Genomic DNA, 14,531 nt, shown 5'->3' with positions numbered 1-14,531 from the left:
AAAAAAAAAAGGGCAAAAAAACCCCAAAGAGACAAAAAAAACCCCAACAGATAAAAAAACTCAAAAGAGGCCAAAAAAACCCTCCCCAAACATACAAAAAAGCACCAAAACAGACAAAAAAAACTCCAAACAGACAAAAAACCCTCAAAACAGAGAAAAAAAAATCCAAAGAGAAAAAAAAAAAACCAAGCGGATTAAAAAAAAAAACCAAAACAGACCAAAAAAATCCCAAAGAGACAGAAAAACCCCAAACAGACAAAAAATCTCCAAAATACACCAAAAAAAAAAATCCCAAATGGATTAAAAAAAACAAAAAACAAAACAAAACAAAAAAAAGGAACCCAAACAGAAAAAAAAACCCAAAGAGACAAAAAAACCCAAAATGGATTAAAAAAACCCAAAACAGACAAAAAAAATCCCAAAGAGACAAAAAACCACCAAACAGATCAAAAAAACACAGATGGATTAAAAAAAAAAAAAAACCAAAACCGAAAACAGACAAAAAAACCCAAAATAAACAAAAAAAACCCCCAAATAGACAAAATAACCCCAAAACAGACAAAAAAACCCTCAGACAAAAAAAAAAAACAAAGAGAAAAAAACCCAAACAGACAAAAAACCCCCCAAACAGACAAAAAAATACCAAACAGAAAAAAAATCTAAAGAGATAAAAAAAACCCAAAATGGATTAAAAAAAAAAAAAAACAAAACAGACCAAAAAAAAAAATCCCAAACTGACAAAAAAACCCGAACAGCCAAAAAAAAAATCCCAAAGAGACAAAAAAAACACCGAACAGATCAAAAAACCACAAATGGATTAAAAAAAAAGCGAAAACAGACAAAAAAAACCCAAAACAGACCAAAAAAACCCCCAAAACAGAGGAAACAACCCCAACCCCCACCCCAAGCAAACCCCTTCCTCCTCCTCCTCCCCAAAACACCCCCAAAAAACCCCGAAACCCCCCAAAAAACCGGGAATTTTCCACCCCGGAATTCCCGGGGGGGTGGAATTTGGGCGATAACACCTCCCGTTATCTCCCATCGGCGCGGGAATGCCGGGAATGCCGCAGGAATTCCGGGAATGCCGGGCCCTGCGTCAGCGGCCGCTCCAAGGGCACATTCCTGATATTCCGGAGCCTCCCCGTGCCCGGGATTTTTACCCGCAGGAAAATCACTGGAGCCAAACTTCCAGGTGAAAAACTTCCCCGAAAATGAGGCTGGAAAGGGCGGGATGGCCCGAAAAACACCAGAATGGGACAAAAAAACCCCACAAAAACAGCACTAAAAACACCAGAACGGCCCTAAAAACACCCAAACAGGCAATAAAACACCCCAAAACAACACTAAAAACACCAGAACTGGGATAGAACTGGGACAGGACTGGGATAGAACTGGGATAGAACTGGGAAAGAACTGGGAAATGGCCCCAGAACTCCCCCAAACAGCCCCAAATTCCCCCAAACGGCCCCAAAATTCCCGAATTGGGATCCTGGATCTTTCCCTCTCTTTTCCCTCCCGCCGTGGGGTCCCTTCGCTGCCTCATCCCAGTTTTTTGCTCCTTCCTGGGAATTCCTGCCTGGCACCGCTGCCCCCTCATCCCTCCTGCACGATCCCATTCCTGCTCCGAGCCAGGTCCCAGGAATGTCACCCCCAGAGCCCTGGGATTGCTCCTGAGGGGGAGAAATGCAGGATTTTGCTGGGATTGCTCCTGGAAGCTCAGAATTCCACACCCAGAAAAAGTTGGGATTGCTCCTGGAAGCTCAGAATTCCGTGTCCAGAAAGCTGGGATTAATTCCTCCTGAAACAGAAAAATGCAGGATATACGCCGGGATTGCTCCTGGATGATCAGAATTCTATGCCCAGAAAGCTGGGATTAATTCCTCCTGAGGTGGAGAAATTCAGGATTTAGGCCGGGATTGCTCCTGGAAGCTCAGAATTCCATACCCAGAAAGCTGGGATTGCTCCTGAGGTGGAGAAATGCGGGATTTAGGCCGGGATTGCTCCTGGAAGCTCAGAATTCCATGTCCAGAAAGCTGGGATTGCTCCTGGAATGTCAGAATTCCATGTCCAGAAAGCTGGGATTAATTCCTCCTGAAACAGAAAAATGCAGGATTTTGTTGGGATTGCTCCTGGAATCTCAGAACTCTATGCCCAGAAAGCTGGGATTGCTCCTGGAATGTCAGAATTCCATGCCCAGAAAAAGCTGGGATTGCTCCTGAGGTGGAGAAATGCGGGATTTTGTTGGGATTGCTCCTGGAAGAGAGATTTAGGCCGGGATTGCTCCTGGAATCTCAGAACTCTATGCCCAGAAAAAGTTGGGGTTGCTCATGGAAGACCGGAATTCCATGTCCAGAAAAAGCTGGAATTGCTCCTAGAATATCAGAATTCCATGCCCAGAAAGCTGGGATTGCTCCTGAGACAGAAAAATGCAGGATATAGGCCGGGATTGCTCCTGGATGATCAGAATTCCATGCCCAGAAAGCTGGGATTAATTCCTCCTGAGGTGGAGAAATTCAGGATTTAGGCCGGGATTGCTCCTGGAAGCTCAGAATTCCATGCCCAGAAAAAGCTGGAATTGCTCCTAGAATATCAGAATTCCATGCCCAGAAAGCTGGGATTGCTCCTGGAATGTCAGAATTCCATGCCCAGAAAGCTGGGATTGCTCCTGAGGTGGAGAAATGCAGGATTTTGTTGGGATTGCTCCTGGAATCTCAGAATTCCACGTCCAGAAAGCTGGGATTGCTCCTGAGGTGGAAAAGCAGCCGGATTTGGGCCGGGATTGGCCGGGGGGATGTTCCTCTTCCTCTTGGGAATGTCCCTCCCTGAGCTCTGCATTCCCGAATCCCATCCCTGGATCCCCCCAATCCCTTGGATCCCTCGGATTTCCGGGTAAATGGGATTTTGTGTTTTCTGGGATTGTTGTGAATAAATTGGTGCAAAACTGGTGGGTTTTTTGTGCTGAATTTCCCGGGAATTCTGGTCCCTCTGGAGCTGCTTCATCCCCTGAAAACCCCAAATCCTTATCCCAAAGAAACCCTTATCCCAAAAAATAGGAGCCGGGCAGGGAGCAGGGAATTCCCCAGGAATGGCCTGGAGTTGTGCCAGGGCAGGTTTAGGTTGGATTTTGGGAAAAGCGTGGGTGGGCACTGCCCAGGCTGCCCAGGGCAGTGGGCACGGCCCCGAGGCTGCCAGGGCTCCAGGGGTGTTTGGGTGATCCTCTGGGGCACAGGGCGGGATTTTGGGGTGTCCTGGGCAGGCCTGGATGATCCTTTTGGGTCCCTTCCAGCTCGTTACGTGAGGCAAATTCCTCCCTCGAATTTGGAAAGGCGGCAAAAACTCGTGAAACGAAAAGGAAGGATTTATTCAGTGTGCTGGGTCCGGTCTCACACCGAGTTCTTCGGGGAGAAAAGACCCTTTGGGTTTAAATTCCATACATTTTATAGTTTCACAAAATCCCACCCTTTTCAGATAAGTTTAATATGTTAATTCTGCCTGAAAATGTTTCTTTTCTCCGAAAAAGAGGCTTTCCCTTCCTTCCGATTGGCTGCGAGGCGTCCTCTGTCAAAACTGGTGGCTCTTTCTTTGTTCTTTTAGCCCAAGGAGAGAGAAGAGAAACCCCCGCGGGTCCTGCCAGGGCACAACAACCTCCCCCGGGCCCCGCGGCCCCCGTCCTGCCGGGGGGGGGACGGGGAAGGAGCCGCGCCGGGGGGTCGCGGTGTCCCCTCCGGGCATCCCCGAGCTGGGAGGGGACGGGACGGGGGTCGCAGCGACCCTGGGGACAGAACGGGGGTCGCGGTGTCCCCCCCAAGGCATCACCGAGCCCTGCAGAGCCGGGAGCGGGCGGACCGGGGGTCGCAGCGACCCCGCGCCTCCCCGGAGGGTCGCGGTGTCCCCCCCGGCATCCCCGAGCTGGGAGTGGGTGGAACGGGGGTCGCAGCGACCCTGGGGTAGGACCGGGGGGTCGCGGTGTCCCCCCGGCATCACCGAGCCGGGAGGGGACAGGACGGGGGTCGCGGTGTCCCCCCCAAGGCATCACCGAGCTGAGAGGGGCCGGACCGGGGGTCGCAGCGACCCTGGGGACGGACCAGGGGTCGCGGTGTTCCCCTCCCAGCATCCCCAAGCTGGGAGGGGACGGAACAGGGGTCGCGGTGTTCCCCCCCGGCATCACCGAGCCAGGAGCGGGTGGACTGGGGGTTGCAGCGACCCCGCGTCTCCCCGGGGTGTCACGGTGTCCCCCCCGGCATCCCCGAGCCGGGAGCTGACGGGATGGGGGTCGCACCGACCCTGGGGACAGATCGGGGGTCGCGGTGTCCCCTCCGGGCATCACTGAGCTGGGAGGGGACAGGATGGGGATCGCAGCGACCCTGAGGACAGACCGGGGGTCGCGGTGTCCCCGCTGGCATCACCGAGCCTGGAGTGGGCGGGACGGGGGTCGCGGTGTCCCCCCCAAGGCATCACCGAGCCCTGCAGAGCCGGGAGCGGCCGGACCGGGGGTCGCACCGACCCTGGGGACGGAGCGGGGGTCGCAGTGACCCCGAGCCCCCCCGGGAGACGCGGCGCGAAGCGGCAGAGAGAGGGGAGAGAGGGGACAAGCTCTTGCGGGCGAGCGCTCCGGGAGGTTTCCAGCTCCTCTCCCGGCCCGTCGGAGGGGAGGGGGGTTTTGTGCCGTTACACCTTCTCGGACATGCCCCGGGGCGGGGGGTGCGGCGAGTGCAGCTCCACCGACTGTCGCCGCCGGGCCTCGCGTTCCGCCCAGTCGGGCTCGGGTTCGCGGCCCCGCAGGATGGCCAAGCGCTCCTGCAGCGTGCGGGGCTGCGGGCACAGCACGTAGTTGTAGAGCACCGAGGCCGCGGCCGCCCCGACCAGCGGCCCCACCCAGAAGACCTGCGGGAGGGACGGGAGAGCGGCGTGAGGAAACCCGGGGGGGCCGGAGAGACCCTCCCGGGGATGGGGTGGGAGAAATGGGAGTGATGAGGAGCGTCCCGAGGGAGCAGAACGGACCCCGGCTCTGCTCTGGGGGTCTGAACCCCCACCCAGTGCCCCGACATTCCCAACCACCCAGAAGAGCTGCGGGAGGGACGGGAGAGCAGCGTGAGCCAAACCAGGGGGGTCTGGAGAGACCCTCCCGGGGATGGGGTGGGAGTGATGAGGAGCGTCCCGAGGGCTGCCTGTGCTCCTCCTGGGAGCAGGATGGGACCCGGCTCTGCTCCGGGGGTCTGAACTCCCACCCAGCGCCCCAGCATTCCCACCCCCCCTCTGCCGTCCATCCCCTCGGCTCAGAGCCCCTCGTTGGTGCTGGGTCTGCCCTGGACGTGCTGAGGGGTTTGGGCTCCTCTGGAGGAGCAGCTTCCCGAGGGTTTGTGCTCTGGGGAGCACCAGGAGGAGGAGGAAGAAAAAGAGGAGGAGGAGGAGAAGGAAGAGGAGAGGGAAGAAAAAGAGGAGGAGGAGGAGGAGGAAGAAGAAGAGGAGGAGGAAGAGGAGGGGGAGGAGGAAGAAGAAAAAGAGGAAGAAAAGGAGGAGGAAGAGGAGGAAGAAAAAGAAGAGGAGGAGGAAGAAAAAGAGGAGGAGGAGGAAGAGGAGGAGGAGGAGCGGGAGGAGGAAGAAAAAGAGGAGGAAAAGGAGAAGGAGGAGAAGGAGAAGAAGGAGGAGAAGGAAGAGGAGGAGGAGAAAGAAGAGGAAGAAGAAGAGGAGGAGGAAGAAGAGGAAGAGGAGGAGGAAGAAGAGGAAGAGGCAGCACCTTGGGCTGGACCCCTCTGAGCTCATCCCCCCGAACCCCCCCAGCTCGGCCTCCAAAGGTGCTCCTTGCCCATGGAAATCCCGGGATGTCCCGAGCTGGGAGACCCCACCAGGACCATCCAGTCCAAGCCCAGGACACCCCAACAATCCCCCTCTGTCCCTCCGAGCCTTCTCCAAACCCTCCTGGAGCTCCAGGACACCCCAACAATCCCCCCTGTCCCTCAGAGCCTTCTCCAAACCCTCTTGGAGCTCTGGCAGCCCCGGGACCCCGGTGAGCCCCAACACCAGGGAGCGTTCCCAAAGGATCCCATGGAAGAGGGGTCCCTAAATCCAGCTGAAAGTGGGAAAGGTCCCCAGTGAGCCTGAACACCAGGGAGCGTTTCCAAAGGATCCCATGGAAGAGGGGTCCCTAAATCCAGCTGAAAGTGGGAAAGGTCCCCAGTGAGCCTGAACACCAGGGAGCGTTCCCAAAGGATCCCATGGAAAAGGGGTCCCTAAATCCACCAGGAAGAGATTCCCCAGAGGAATTTTGGGGGCTCAGGGGACTCATCCTGCCCTGGTTGGCAAACCTGAACACCGGGGAGTGTTCCCAACGGATCCCATGGAAAAGGGGTCCCTAAATCCACCGGGAAGTGATTCCCCAGAGGAATTTTGGGGGCTCAGGGGACTCATCCTGCCCTGGTTGGCAAACCCGAACACCGGGGAGCGTTCCCAACGGATCCCATGGAAAAGGGGTCCCTAAATCTGCCTGGAAGCAGGAAAGGTCCCCAGTGAGCCTGAACACCAGGGAGCGTTTCCAAAGGATCCCATGGAAAAGGGGTCCCTAAATCCACCTGAAAGTGGGAAAGGTCCCCAGCGAGCCTGAACACCGGGGAGAGTTCCCAATGAATCCCATGGAAAAGGGGTCCCTAAATCCACCGGGAAGAGATTCCCCAGAGGAATTTTGGGGGCTCAGGGGACTCATCCCAGCCCTGGCTGGTGAGCCCCAACACCGGGGAGCATTCCCAACGGATCCCATGGAAAAGGGGTCCCTAAATCTGCCTGGAAGCAGCCTGGATGAGGGAATCCTGCGGGAATTCTTACCCAGTGGTCGCTGAAGTCCCCGACGATGACGGCGGGGGCGAAGGAGCGGGCGGGATTCATGGAGCAGCCGGTGTAGCGGATCTGCGGGAGAATCCTGGATCAGAACCTCCCAAACCTCCTTTGGCCGCGTTCGACCCAAATCCCGGGATGTCTGGATGTGACCCCTGGGATCCATCCCCTTCCCTGCAGCATTCCCAGCACCGGGAATTCCTCCTGATCCGACCCCCGCGAGCTCCAAGGATTGCAGGGGCAGATCCCACGGGAAATTCCTGCTCCTGGGAAGGAATTCTTTGGGAATTCCTGCTTAGCCCACCCCAAAATTCAGGGGTTTTTTCTCGCCCAAAATTCGTGGTTTTCATGCCAAAAATTAAGCTTTTTCGTGCCCCAAAATGTAAGGTTTTCATGCCAAAAACGAAGGGTTTTCATGCCCCAAAATTAAGATTTTCATGCCCCAGAATTAAACCTTTTCATGCTCAAAATTTAAGGTTTTCATGCCCCAAAATTAAAGGTTTTCAAGCTCAAAATTAAGGTTTTCATTTCTCAAAAATGAAGGTTTCTCATGCCCCAAAATTCCGGTTTTTTTCTTGCCCAAAATTCATGTTTTTCATGCCAAAAATTAAGCTTTTTCATGCCTCAAAATGTAAGGTTTTCACGCCAAAAATGAAGGTTTTTCATACCCCAAAATTAAAATTTTTCATGCCGAAAATTTAAGGTTTTCATACTCCAAAATTCATGTTTTTCATTCCCCAAAATTAAGCTTTTCATGTCAAAAATCAAGGTTTTCTCACCCCAAAATTAGGTTTTCCCACCCCAAATTCCATCCCAGCGATGGAGTCCGAGGGTCTTTGCTCCCAACCCCAAAATCTCTGGGTTTGGTCCCATTCCCTCACCCCCAGGAGGTGTCCCATGGCCCCATTCCCATATCCATCCCCATTTGAATTCCCATTCCTATCCCCATTCCCATCCCCATTCCCATCCCATCCCCATCCCATCCCCATTCCCATTCCCATTCTCATTCTATTCCCATTCCCATTCCCATCCCATCCCCATCCCCATTCCCATCCCCATCCCCATTCCCATCCCCATTCCCATCTCCATCTCATTCCCATCTCCATCCCCATTCCCATCCCCATTCCCACCCCATTCCCATTCCCATTCCCATCCCCATTCCCATTCCCATTCCCCTCCCCATTCCCATCCCATCCCCATCCCCATCCCCATTCCCATTCCCATCCCTCACCCCCAGGAGATGTCCCACGGCCACGCTCAGCCCTATGGACAGGGCCGGTGATCCCACGGGATCTTCCCATTCCCATCCCCATTCTCATTCTATTCCCATTCCCCCCCCCATTCCCATCCCATCCCCATTCCCATCTCCATCCCCATTCCCATCCCCATCCCCATTCCCATCCCCATCCCATCCCCATTCCCATCCCCATTCCATCCCCATTCCCATTCCCATCCCCATCCCCATCCCCATTCCCATCCCATCCCCATCCCCATCCCCATTCCCATCCCCATTCCCATCCCCATTCCCATCCCATTCCCATCCCATCCCCATTCCCATTCCCATCCCCATTCCCATCCCCATTCCCACCCCATTCCCATTCCCATCCCATCCCTCACCCCCAGGAGATGCCCCACGGCCACGCTCAGCCCTATGGACAGGGCCGGCGATCCCACGGGATCTTCTCATCCCCATTCCCATCCCCATCCCCATCCCCATCCCCATTCCCATTCCCATCCCCATCCCCATTCCCATTCCCACTCCCATTCCCATTCCCATCCCCATTCTCATTCTATTCCCATCCCCATTCCCATTCCCATTCCCATTCCCATCCCCATTCCCATCCCCATCCCCATTCCCATTCCCATTCCCATCCCCATTCCCATTCCCATTCCCATCCCCATTACCATCCCCATTCCATCCCCATTCCCATCCCCATTCCCATTCCCATTCCCATTCCCATCCCCATCCCATTCCCATCCCATCCCTCACCCCCAGGAGATGCCCCACGGCCACGCTCAGCCCTATGGACAGGGCCGGCGATCCCACGGGATCCTCCCGCCGCTCGTCGGTGGACGCCAGGACGCAGAGGACGAGCTGGAACGTCAGGAACAGCTCCACCGTCACCGCCTGCCCCGGGGACGTCTCGTTGTTCAGCTGGAAAAAAAAACAGGGAAAACACATTCCCGATGGGAGAAATCCCGGAGTTCTGGCGCCCGGAGCCGAGAGGAGGGAAAAATTCCCGGGGAAAAGGAGCGGCTCCGTGGGAGAGACGGGATCTGTGCTGGCGTTTCTTTGGGAATTTCCCCCCCTCAGGAAATTCTGATTGGATTTTCCCCCTCTCGGGAAATATCAGTTGGGTTTTCCGCCTCTCAGGGAATTGTATGGGAATTTTTTGGGGGATTCCTGCTCTTCCCTGCTCCCTTCCAAGACCATCCATGTGCCAAAACCTCCCCTTGACGGCCACAAACCCCTTCTCCACATCCCTCAGCCTTCCCAAAACTCCCTCCTGCTTTTCCCTTCTTTCCAAGTCCTTCCCAGACTTCCCTGCCAAGCCCATCCATGTTCCTGAGCCTCACCCTGTTGGTGGCCACAAATCCCTTCTCGACACCCCTCAGCCTTCCCAAAACCCCTTCCCTGCTCCCTTCCAAGCCTCTCCACGTTCCAAAGGCTCACCTTGGGGCCACAAATCCCTTCTCCACATCCCTCAGCCTTCCCAAAAAACCTTCCTGCTCTTCCCTTCTTTCCAAGCCCTTCCCAGACTTCCCTGCCAAGCCCATCCATGTTCCTGAGCCTCACCTCTTTGGCGGCCACAAACCCCTTCTCGACATCCCTCAGCCTTCCCAAAACCCCTTCCCTGCTCCCTTCTGAGCCTTTCCATGTTCCAAAGGCTCACCTTGGGGCCACAAATCCCTTCTCCACATCCCTCAGCCTTCCCAAAAAACCTTCCTGCTCTTCCCTTCTCCCTTCCAAGACCATCCATGTGCCAAAACCTCACCCTGTTGGTGGCCACAAATCCCTTCTCAACACCCCTCAGCCTTCCCAAAACTCCTTCCTACTCTTCCCTTTTTTCCAAGCCCTTCCCAGTCTTCCCTGCCAAGCCCATCCATGTTCCTGAGCCTCACCCTGTTGGTGGCCACAAATCCTTCTCGACACCCCTCAGCCTTCCCAAAACCCCTTCCCACTCTTCCCTGCTCCCTTCCGAGCCTCTCCACGTTCCAAAGGCTCACCTTGTTCATGGTTCAAACCATCAACAAAACCCTTCTTCAAACAAACCCCTTCTCCACATCCCCCAGACTTCCCAAAAACCCTTCCCACTCTTCCCTGCTCCCTTCCAAGCCCACCCATGTGCCAAAGGCTCACCCTGTTGGTGGCCAAAAACCCTTTCCTCACACCCCTCACCCTCCCAAATGGCTCCCACCCCTCCCCTCTCACCTTGTTGATGACCCCAAACCCCTTCCTCACACCCCTCACCCTCCCCAACCCCCTTCCCCACACCCCTTGTCCCCCCCAGACCCCTTCCCACCCCTCCACTCTCCTCCTGTCGATGGCCTCAAACCCCTTCCCCACACCCCTCACCCGTCCCAGACCCCATCCCTGCTCACCTTGTTGATGATCCCAAACCCTCCACACCTTCTCCAGACCCTCTCCCACCCCTCCACTCTCACCTTGCTTGTGGCCACAAACCCCCTCCCCACACTCCTTGCCCTCCCCAAACCCCTTCCCCACACCCCTCACCCGTCCCAGACCCCTTCCCACTCCTCCACTCTCCTCTTGTTGATGGCCCCAAATGCCTTCCCCACACCCCTCACCCTCCATAAACCCCTTCCCCACACCCCTCACCCTCCCCAAACGCCCCCAGATCCCATCCCCTCTCACCTTGTTGATGGCCCCAAAGCCCCTCAACCCCATCCCCTCTCCCCCTGTTGACAACCCCAAACCCCTTCCCCACACTCCTCACCCTCCCCAGACCCCCCTAGACCCCGTCTCCTCTCACTCTGCTGACAACCCCAACCCCCCCCAGACCCCTTCACACTCATCATGTTGATGGCCCCAAACCCCTTCCCCACACCCCTCACCTTCCCCAAACCCTCCAGACCCCATCCCTCTCACCCTGTTGATGGCCCCAAACCCCCCCAAGCCCCGTTCCCTCTCACCCTGTTGATGGCCCCAAACCCCCCAAACCCTGTCTCCTCTCACCCTGTTGAGGGCCCCAAATCCCTTCCCACCCCTCACCCGTCCCAGACCCCCTCCCAGCCCTCCACTCTCACCTTGTCGATGGCCCCAAACCCCTTCCCCACACCCCTCACCCTCCCTAAACCCCTTCCCCACACCCCTCACCCTCCCCAAACCTCCCAAGCCCCGTCCCCTCCCACCTTGTTGATGGCTCCAGACCCCATCCCCTCTCACCCTGCTGACAACCCCAAACCCCCCCGAACCCCATCCCCTCTCCCCCTGTTGACAACCCCAAACCTCTTCCCCACACCCCTCACCCTCCCCAGACCCCTTCCCACCCCGTCCCACTCACCCTGTTAACAACTCCATCCCCCCCAACCCCATCCCCACTCACCCTGTTGACAACCCCAGACCCCCCCAACCCCATCCCCATTCACCCTGTTGACAACCCCAAACTCCCCCAGACCCCGTCCCACTCACCCTGTTGACAACGCCAGACCCCCCCAACCCCATCCCCTCTCACCCTGTTGACAATCCCAGACCCCCCCAACCCCATCCCCATTCACCCTGTTGACAACTCCAAACCCCCCCAGACCCCATCCCCTCTCACCCTGTTGACAACCCCAAACCCCCCCAACCCCGTCCCACTCACCCTGTTGACAACACCCCCCAACCCCATCCCCTCTCACCCTGTTGACAACCCCAAACCCCCCAACCCCATCCCCTCTCACCCTGTTGACAACCCCAGATCCCCCCAACCCCGTCCCACTCACCCTGTTGACAACTCCAAACCCCCCCAACCCCATCCCCTCTCACCCTGTTAACAACCCCCCCAGACCCCCCAGACCCCTTCCCACTCACCCTGTTGACAACCCCAAACCCCCCAGACCCCATCCTCTCTCACCCTGTTGACAACCCCCCCAACCCCATCCCACTCACCCTGTTGACAACCCCAGACCCCCCAGACCCCATCCCTTCTCACCCTGTTGACAACCCCAGACCCCCCAGACCCCGTCCCACTCACCCTGTTGACAACCCCAGACCCCCCAACCCCATCCCTTCTCACCCTGTTGACAACCCCAGACCCCCCAACCCCGTCCCACTCACCCTGTTGACAACCCCAGACCCCCCAACCCCATCCCTTCTCACCCTGTTGACAACCCCAGACCCCCCAGACCCCGTCCCACTCACCCTGTTGACAACCCCAGACCCCCCAACCCCATCCCTTCTCACCCTGTTGACAACCCCAGACCCCCCAACCCCGTCCCACTCACCCTGTTGACAATACCCCCCAACCCCATCCCTTCTCACCCTGTTGACAACCCCAGACCCCCCAGACCCCGTCCCACTCACCCTGTTGATAACCCCAGACCCCCCAGACCCCGTCCCACTCACCCTGTTGACAACCCCAGACCCCCCAACCCCGTCCCACTCACCCTGTTGACAACCCCAGACCCCCCAACCCCATCCCTTCTCACCCTGTTGACAACCCCAGACCCCCCAACCCCGTCCCACTCACCCTGTTGACAACCCCAGACCCCCCAACCCCATCCCTTCTCACCCTGTTGACAACCCCAGACCCCCCAACCCCGTCCCACTCACCCTGTTGACAACCCCAGACCCCCCAACCCCGTCCCACTCACCCTGTTGACGGCCATGCCCTCCCTGGCGGCCGGGGGGGTGACCTGGTGCAGGATGGCCGCCCCCACCACCCCGCCCAGCAGCTGGGCCGTGATGTAGAAGAGGGCCCTGAGCAGGGAGAGCTGCGAGCCCACCAGCAGGGCCACCGTCACCGCCGGGTTCACGTGGGCGCCGCTGACGGGGCCCAGGGCCTGCACCAGGGTGCCGATGGCCAGCCCGAAGGCCAGCGCGATCTGCAGCACCCCCGGGCTGGCCATGGAGGGCCAGGCCAGCGCCGAGCCCAGCCCGAAGAGCACGAACACCAGGGTGGCCAAGAACTCGGCCAGCACGGCGCGGCTGAAGGCGATGGAGCGCAGCTCCCACATCCTCGGGAGATCCCAGGGGCTGCGGCCGGTCTGGAGTGTCCTGGGGGCTGTGTCCGGCCTGGAACGTGGGCTGGGGGCTGTGTCCGGCCTGGAATGTTCTTGGGGCTGTGTCCGGCCTGGAATGTGGGCTGGGGGCTGTGTCCGACCTGGAGTGTCCTGGGGGCTGTGTCCGGCCTGGAATGTGGGCTGGGGGCTGTGTCCGGTCTGGAGTGTCCTGGGGGCTGTGTCCGGCCTGGAATGTGGGCTGGGGGCTGTGTCCGGCCTGGAATGTTCTTGGGGCTGTGTCCGGTCTTAAATGTGGGCTCTGGGCTGTGTCTGGTCTGGAACGTCCTCGGGGCTGTGTCTGGCCTGGAGCGTGGGCTGTGTCCGGCCTGGAGTGTCCTCAAGGCTGTGTCTGGCCTGGAACGTGGGCTCTGGGCTGTGTCTGGCCCAGAGTGTCCTCAGAGCTGTGTCCAACCTGGAGTGTCCTCAGAGCTGTGTCCAACCTGGAGTGTCCTCAGAGTTGTGTCCAACCTGGAGTGTCCTCAGAGCTGTGTCCAACCTGGAGTGTCCTCAAGGTTGTGTCTGACCTGGAGCGTCCTCGGGGCTGTTGGTCTTCCCTTGAACGTCCTCAGGACTGTGTCTGACCCGGAGTGTCCTCGAGGCTGTGTCCGGTCTGGAGTGTCCTCAGGGCTGTGTCCAACCCGGAGTGTCCTTGAGGCTGTGTCCGGCCCAGAGTGTCCTGGGGGCTGTGTCCAACCTGGAGTGTCCTGGGGGCTGTGTCCAACCTGGAGTGTCCTGGGGGCTGTGTCCGACCCGAAGTGTCCTGGGGGCTGTGTCCGGTCTGGAATGTCCTCAAGGCTGTGTCCGACCCGGAGCCTCCTCGGGGCTGTGTCCGGTCTGGAATGTCCTCAAGGCTGTGTCCGACCCGGAGCCTCCTCGGGGCTGTGTCCGGTCTGGAATGTTCTCAAGGCTGTGTCCGACCCGGAGCCTCCTCGGGGCTGTGTCCGGTCTGGAATGTCCTCAAGGCTGTGTCCGACCCGGAGCCTCCTCGGGGCTGTGTCCGGGCAGGCCGAGCAGGGCCGGGGGGTTTATATGGGCCCCGGGGTACCCGCTGGGGGACACGGGACTGTGATCCCGGGAAACCTGATGCTCTTTTTCCTCGTGTGTTCCAGCTGAGGGAACATCAGAGCCGGCCCCTCCCGTGGAACGGGAACGCGGCCACCCCCGGGAGGTCCTGACTCGGCCTCCGGCCATGCCAGGGGGGCTGTTCCCTCTCTCCTGGCCTTTATTCCCAGGGATCTGTTCTCTCTCTCCCAGCCTTTATTCCCAGGGATCTGTTCCCTCTCTCCTGACCTTTATTCCCAGGGATCTGTTCCCTCTCTCCCGGCCTTTACTCCCAGGGATCTGTTCCCTCTCTCCCAGCCTTTATTCCCTGGGAATCTGTTCCCTCTCTCCCGGCCTTTATTCCCAGGGATCTGTTCCCTCTCTCCCAGCCTTTATTCCCTGGGATCTGGCCCCAGAAGTTCTGTTCCCTCTTTCCC

General features: G+C 57.8%; 1 protein-coding gene and 1 long non-coding RNA gene across 33 annotated transcripts; one reads left to right on the top strand and one right to left on the bottom strand.

The window, feature by feature from the left end:
- The first annotated feature begins 619 nt into the window (after positions 1-619).
- On the top strand, positions 620-2,945 carry LOC127461255 (uncharacterized). Its single transcript, XR_007899999.1, has 2 exons — positions 620-2,670; positions 2,751-2,945. It is a non-coding gene; the product is annotated as an uncharacterized LOC127461255 (long non-coding RNA).
- Positions 2,946-3,834: 889 nt separating this feature from the next.
- Positions 3,835-14,074, bottom strand: LOC127461246 (aquaporin-2-like). Of its 32 annotated transcripts, none has more exons than XM_051768891.1 (7): positions 13,972-14,074; positions 13,550-13,887; positions 13,155-13,493; positions 12,646-13,038; positions 8,819-8,983; positions 6,820-6,900; positions 3,835-4,884 (listed from the first exon to the last, which is right to left on the bottom strand). In XM_051768891.1, exons 4-7 carry the CDS (start codon positions 13,006-13,008, stop codon positions 4,669-4,671), a joined length of 825 nt encoding a protein of 274 aa, XP_051624851.1. In that variant the 5' UTR covers positions 13,009-13,038; positions 13,155-13,493; positions 13,550-13,887; positions 13,972-14,074; the 3' UTR covers positions 3,835-4,668. The 32 variants fall into 32 exon arrangements, with proteins under 32 accessions (XP_051624851.1, XP_051624864.1, XP_051624846.1 ...); XM_051768904.1 differs by having other exon boundaries at positions 13,155-13,212; positions 13,636-13,887; XM_051768886.1 differs by having other exon boundaries at positions 12,646-13,124; positions 13,972-14,073.
- Between the last annotated feature and the right edge of the window lie 457 nt (positions 14,075-14,531).

The sequence above is a fragment of the Manacus candei genome, unplaced genomic scaffold (genome assembly GCF_025592945.1).
Source record: "Manacus candei isolate 608988 ecotype Guabito, Panama unplaced genomic scaffold, ASM2559294v1 h1tg000098l, whole genome shotgun sequence".
In the NCBI taxonomy this organism is placed as follows: Eukaryota; Metazoa; Chordata; class Aves; order Passeriformes; family Pipridae; genus Manacus; species Manacus candei.
This window is presented reverse-complemented; position numbering and strand designations above follow the sequence as displayed.

What these genes read in the sequence shown, in the direction of transcription:
- LOC127461246 (XM_051768891.1), bottom strand. Translation starts at nt 13,008, where the DNA reads ATGTGGGAGCTGCGCTCCATCGCCTTCAGCCGCGCCGTGCTGGCCGAG. An exon ending in AGGGCATGGCCGTCAACAGG is followed by an intron (nt 8,984 to 12,645) that starts GTGAGTGGGACG and finishes TTTTTTTTCCAG; the next exon opens with CTGAACAACGAGACGTCCCC. An exon ending in GGGACTTCAGCGACCACTGG is followed by an intron (nt 4,885 to 6,819) that starts GTAAGAATTCCC and finishes TCCCTCCCGCAG; the next exon opens with GTCTTCTGGGTGGGGCCGCT.